Source organism: Cyprinus carpio, chromosome A1, assembly GCF_018340385.1.
Source record: "Cyprinus carpio isolate SPL01 chromosome A1, ASM1834038v1, whole genome shotgun sequence".
NCBI classification, from domain to species: Eukaryota; Metazoa; Chordata; class Actinopteri; order Cypriniformes; family Cyprinidae; genus Cyprinus; species Cyprinus carpio.
Window position 1 is genome coordinate 25,517,459 of NC_056572.1, and position 4,341 is coordinate 25,521,799.

The following is a 4,341-nucleotide window of genomic DNA, read 5'->3' on the forward strand; positions in this document are numbered from 1 at the left end:
TATGCATATGTTCAACACCAGAGAACTATTTCACAGTTTATATTTTAAGCTTACTTGGGAGCTAAATGTTGAGCCTCATTCAGGATTTATGGCCTAGGTGAAAGGAAAAGCTTATCAACAAATGCTTTTCTCTAAATTGCCATTTGAATAATGAGCAGATAGTGGAGTTAAAAAAATGTCTGAAAGAAAAAAGAATATGTGCTAAATTCTTAGAAATGTTTGTGCTGATAAAATACAGTTTGGAAAAACTTTACCATTTTCAGGAAGATCGTCAATTTAGCGACTCTAAATTTATTGAAAATGTGTTGTAATAAAAAGAAAGAAAGAGAAGTTAAAAATAACTTAAGTTTGTAAATATATTGTAAATATACTTTATTATATTATTTGTGTGTGTGTGTGTGTGTGTGTGTGTGTGTGTGTGTGTGTGTGTAATTTATTTAAAAAAAATTATATTATTCATTATGATATCATAGTTAATTAACTCTGGAATTATATATAAATTACATTTTCAAAGCATTTTTAAATATATTAATAGATCCAGAAAAATAATGACCCAGGTGCTGAATGTACTAGTTTGAATGATTCATAAATAGATATGCCTCTTTTTTTTCTTTTTTTTTCCCCCCACAGACATCCACATGCTGCTCAAATCAACACCAGGCCAGTGTGTTTGTCTCAGATGAGCAGTGTTTTCAATAGTGTGCCACCACTATTCGGAACAGCACAAGCTTTCCTACTGAGACTAGCACAACTTGAAGCTCAGTTGGTTTTGAACCTGATTAGTAATGTTGCAGCTTTAAATAATAGCAGTTATGGGAACCCCCTTGTTCCTTTAAATCTCTTACAGCCTGTTGGCATTCAAAGATCCTCATTTTTGAGCATGTACCAGCAACCCGGGGGGTTTAAAAACATGGGTTCCATACCTCACATGGTTAGCAACCCCTCAACATCTGTCACAGACATTAATTCACTCATTTCCTATAAGGAGAGTGGTGCCCTTCTAGCAAAAGAGATCATTCAGGAGAAAACACTAGGTCCCTTCATGAATAACACAACATTGTCACTGCCAGCATCTGAGGAAGCTCTTGTTAGATCCAGTCACAACCATCTTGGCAAACATTTCACCTTCAAACCAGACGTGGACTGTCCTCGATATCAGTCAGTGATATCCAAAGCAATGATGCCTCCTGATAGACCACAAACCAAAGAAGCAGAGCCAAAGAAACAAAAAATACTGCATCTTCCAACAGACAACTTGAACAAAGCTTTGAGCAGCCTTGGTCTTTCTCTTGAGGATCTAGAATTACTCAGTCATTGCCCAGACAACCAGTTAACAACAGAGAATCTCCCCTTCATTATACAAAACATTCAGCAGCGCAAAGGAACAAAGAATGTTAAATATGGCCATGCTACATGGAACTCATCTGATCAAGTGGAATCATCCAGAGAGTCACCATACGCTCACGGGGAACAGAGGAATCAAAAAGGTTATTAATGGTGCATGGCAAGAATCCATTCCCATAGATCCCTCAGCCCTGAAAGATCCCGCCCATCTGAACTCATTCATGAGCACTTCTCAACCCAGTCTAAAACACTGAAAAGAATAAGACATGCATCAGGTGAGTTGTTTTTTCTGTTGTTTCTGCAACAACAATGCAGCTTATCCAAAATGTTGGTTGGGAAATTGCAACATCACACAAAATACTGCTCTATCTATCTATCTATCTATCTATCTATCTATCTATCTATCTATCTTACTCCATTCTCATATGTCTTTTGAAGTTGCAGATGCTGAAGCCTTTTATTTATTTGTGTTTTTTTTTTTTTGAGTTGTATTTATTGTATATTTATTTCTTCAGGTTTAATGCTGTCATCCTATTAAACATTGGTTGTTTATTGTTGTTGTTGTTGTTAATAATAATAATAACTGTTTTGGGGCTAGAAATATACAGCTGTAACATTAGAAATTATATAATCATGGTTTCTTTTCCAGGAAGAGGCTCAAATTCCTTCCTAAAGAGGCTGCAACATGGGCCTGCTGAGGTCACCAAGTGGAGGCCTGGTTCAGTCTATGTTCCCCCTCACTCAAAATGTAGCATGAGGCAAGAGTTTATCTCTTTAGACTGTAATAAAGCAATACACTATACTACACAAAGACCCTTGTCTTCTTCACGCAGATCTACCACTTACAATGGCTTGAAAAAAGGTTATCAAAAGTCTTCATTTCCAGTAAAATCTGCAAAATCAGAAGTAACCACTGAATCCATGAACATTCAGATACCAGTAACTAAGACGACTGCAAAAACATCAGCACAAACTGTAAGTTCTGGGAGGATATTAGATACTAATGGTTTTTGATGAGATTATTGTGATAACCGAACTTTATGCATTCAAAGCAAAACTCTTCTAGAGGATGTTTTATAAAGGTTCTTATTTTCTAGTTTGAACTGTGATCACTACCAGAATATTGATTGAAAAAATACCACCATTAAACCATTAAAGTATCAGCTTAGTCTCAACACTGCAGCCTTAAAATAACAAGATATGCATCTCGAATGGTTAGCACCAACAGTCCCACGATAACAAATGAACAAATGTGAAACAGTGACCTCTGGTGGTGTGAGAATCGTTATGTTTCAGAGGGGAAACACTACAGACTGTGTGCTGTAATAAAGCGACCTTCACTCTTTTAACAAAGCAGTTCACTTTTTTCTCATCGTTCCTTTGTTTCCCAACAGAAGGGTGTGATTCGTGTGTCTGGAATCCCTCTTGATTACTCTGAGAGTGAACTCATCAAAATGGCATCTCCCTTTGGTCACCCTGTTGAGGTTTTAATGGCAACTGATGTTGACACGACAACCTGTCTACAGTGGAAGAAGGTATGTGCTATTGTGGCCTGGTGTTTATTTTAACAAACAAATATAATATTTTCCAGCATAAGTACAGCACTTTTATATCTCTCTCTCTGTGTGTGTGTGTGTGTGTGTGTGTGTGTGTGTGTGTGTGTGTGTGTGTGTGTGTGTGTGTGTGTGTGTGTGTGTGTGTGTGTGTGTGTGTGTGTGTTTTCAGGCTTTACTGATGTTTCCAACTGAATTCTCAGCCCAGGAGATGGTGAAGGTTTACTCTGCTATCCCAGTTCACATGAGGCAGCAAAGTTTAGAGTTGGTGTCTCGAACTGTTGATTTTAATTCACCTGTGAGTTAACACACGAATGGACGTAAACAATTTTATAATTAACATTTTCTTGCATAAATACTTCATTATTTTGTCCATTTACTCTGAGGGTTTAATGTAGCTACTTATACTTTAGGTGTCAGTGTTTCATGCCTTTGTGGGACCATCATTGTCAAATGCAAGTATTACTTTTCAGACTTAAATATTCAATCTTTAAAAAAATAATAATAATAAATAACGAGACAAACATTTTCATAAGATTTGTCAAACTACCATACATTCTTTATACCTCCTTACAAGAAGTCCCACTATCTTTTAGGGGCTGCTAACACCTTTGGACCATTTGCTGGTTGTATGTAATGTTCCCAATCAGCCCTGTGCTGTTACAGGAGTGCTACGGCTACTAAAGCCTTTTGGACAAGTTTTCAGAACTCTGGTACTTCATGGAAACAAGGTAAGCTATGCTGCATATATATAAAAAAAGAAAAACTTAAATGCACTTGGTTGTTTTGAAAAGTATGTGAACACATTCAAGATTTTGACTTTATTTCAATGGTCTATGTTTTCTTAGGTTTTACCAGTTTGACTATTTGAGACTAAAATATCAATGAATTGATGATATATTTTTGTTTGTTTGTCTTCATAACCAGGTGGATGTAGATCAGTGCCTTGGGAACAATAGCAGCATCCAGATGGTTTTAGAGATGGAATCCTCTTCTGTTGCTTTATCTGTGTATGAGTGGTCTCAAAAAATTCCTTGTCTTTATCACAACCATCATCTCTCTTTCCTCAGAGGATGTAATATACAGAAAAATACATCTTCGGTCTAATATCCTCACAGTTTTGTCCCCTTAAATATTGTATATTTTATTATCTTTGTTATAAAATACAATGAAACAAGGTCATAAGAAGTATTATTGTTTGTCTTTCTCCTTTTATGAAGTTGTATATTTATCAAGCAGTAGAAGTAGCATTAAAAATAGTAATCCTAACTACAGTCACTACAATACCCATAGTCATGGAAATCCTGGAAATATCAGTCATGAAAAATTTTAAAATGTCAAGAAATATTTAATCCAGTAATCACAATCAGCTGGAAAGGTCATGGAATGCATAAGTCAGAAATAGTAAGAACCTGTAAATTATATTAAATGATTAATTTACATA

At 35.8% G+C, this 4,341-nt stretch overlaps 1 protein-coding gene across 2 annotated transcripts; it reads left to right on the forward strand.

Moving 5' to 3' along the window:
- The first annotated feature begins 1,482 nt into the window (after window positions 1–1,482).
- Window positions 1,483–4,341, forward strand: LOC109045943. Of its 2 annotated transcripts, XM_042759240.1 has the most exons (8): window positions 1,483–1,619; window positions 1,994–2,102; window positions 2,178–2,319; window positions 2,739–2,879; window positions 3,070–3,195; window positions 3,311–3,352; window positions 3,494–3,628; window positions 3,825–4,339. In XM_042759240.1, exons 1-8 carry the CDS (start codon window positions 1,502–1,504, stop codon window positions 4,002–4,004), a joined length of 993 nt encoding a protein of 330 aa, XP_042615174.1. In that variant the 5' UTR covers window positions 1,483–1,501; the 3' UTR covers window positions 4,005–4,339. The 2 variants fall into 2 exon arrangements, with proteins under 2 accessions (XP_042615174.1, XP_042615172.1); XM_042759238.1 differs by having other exon boundaries at window positions 1,994–2,319; window positions 3,825–4,341.

What these genes read in the sequence shown, in the direction of transcription:
- LOC109045943 (XM_042759238.1), top strand. Translation starts at nt 1,502, where the DNA reads ATGGCAAGAATCCATTCCCATAGATCCCTCAGCCCTGAAAGATCCCGC. An exon ending in CAAAAACATCAGCACAAACT is followed by an intron (nt 2,320 to 2,738) that starts GTAAGTTCTGGG and finishes GTTTCCCAACAG; the next exon opens with AAGGGTGTGATTCGTGTGTC. An exon ending in TGGGACCATCATTGTCAAAT is followed by an intron (nt 3,353 to 3,493) that starts GCAAGTATTACT and finishes ACTATCTTTTAG; the next exon opens with GGGCTGCTAACACCTTTGGA.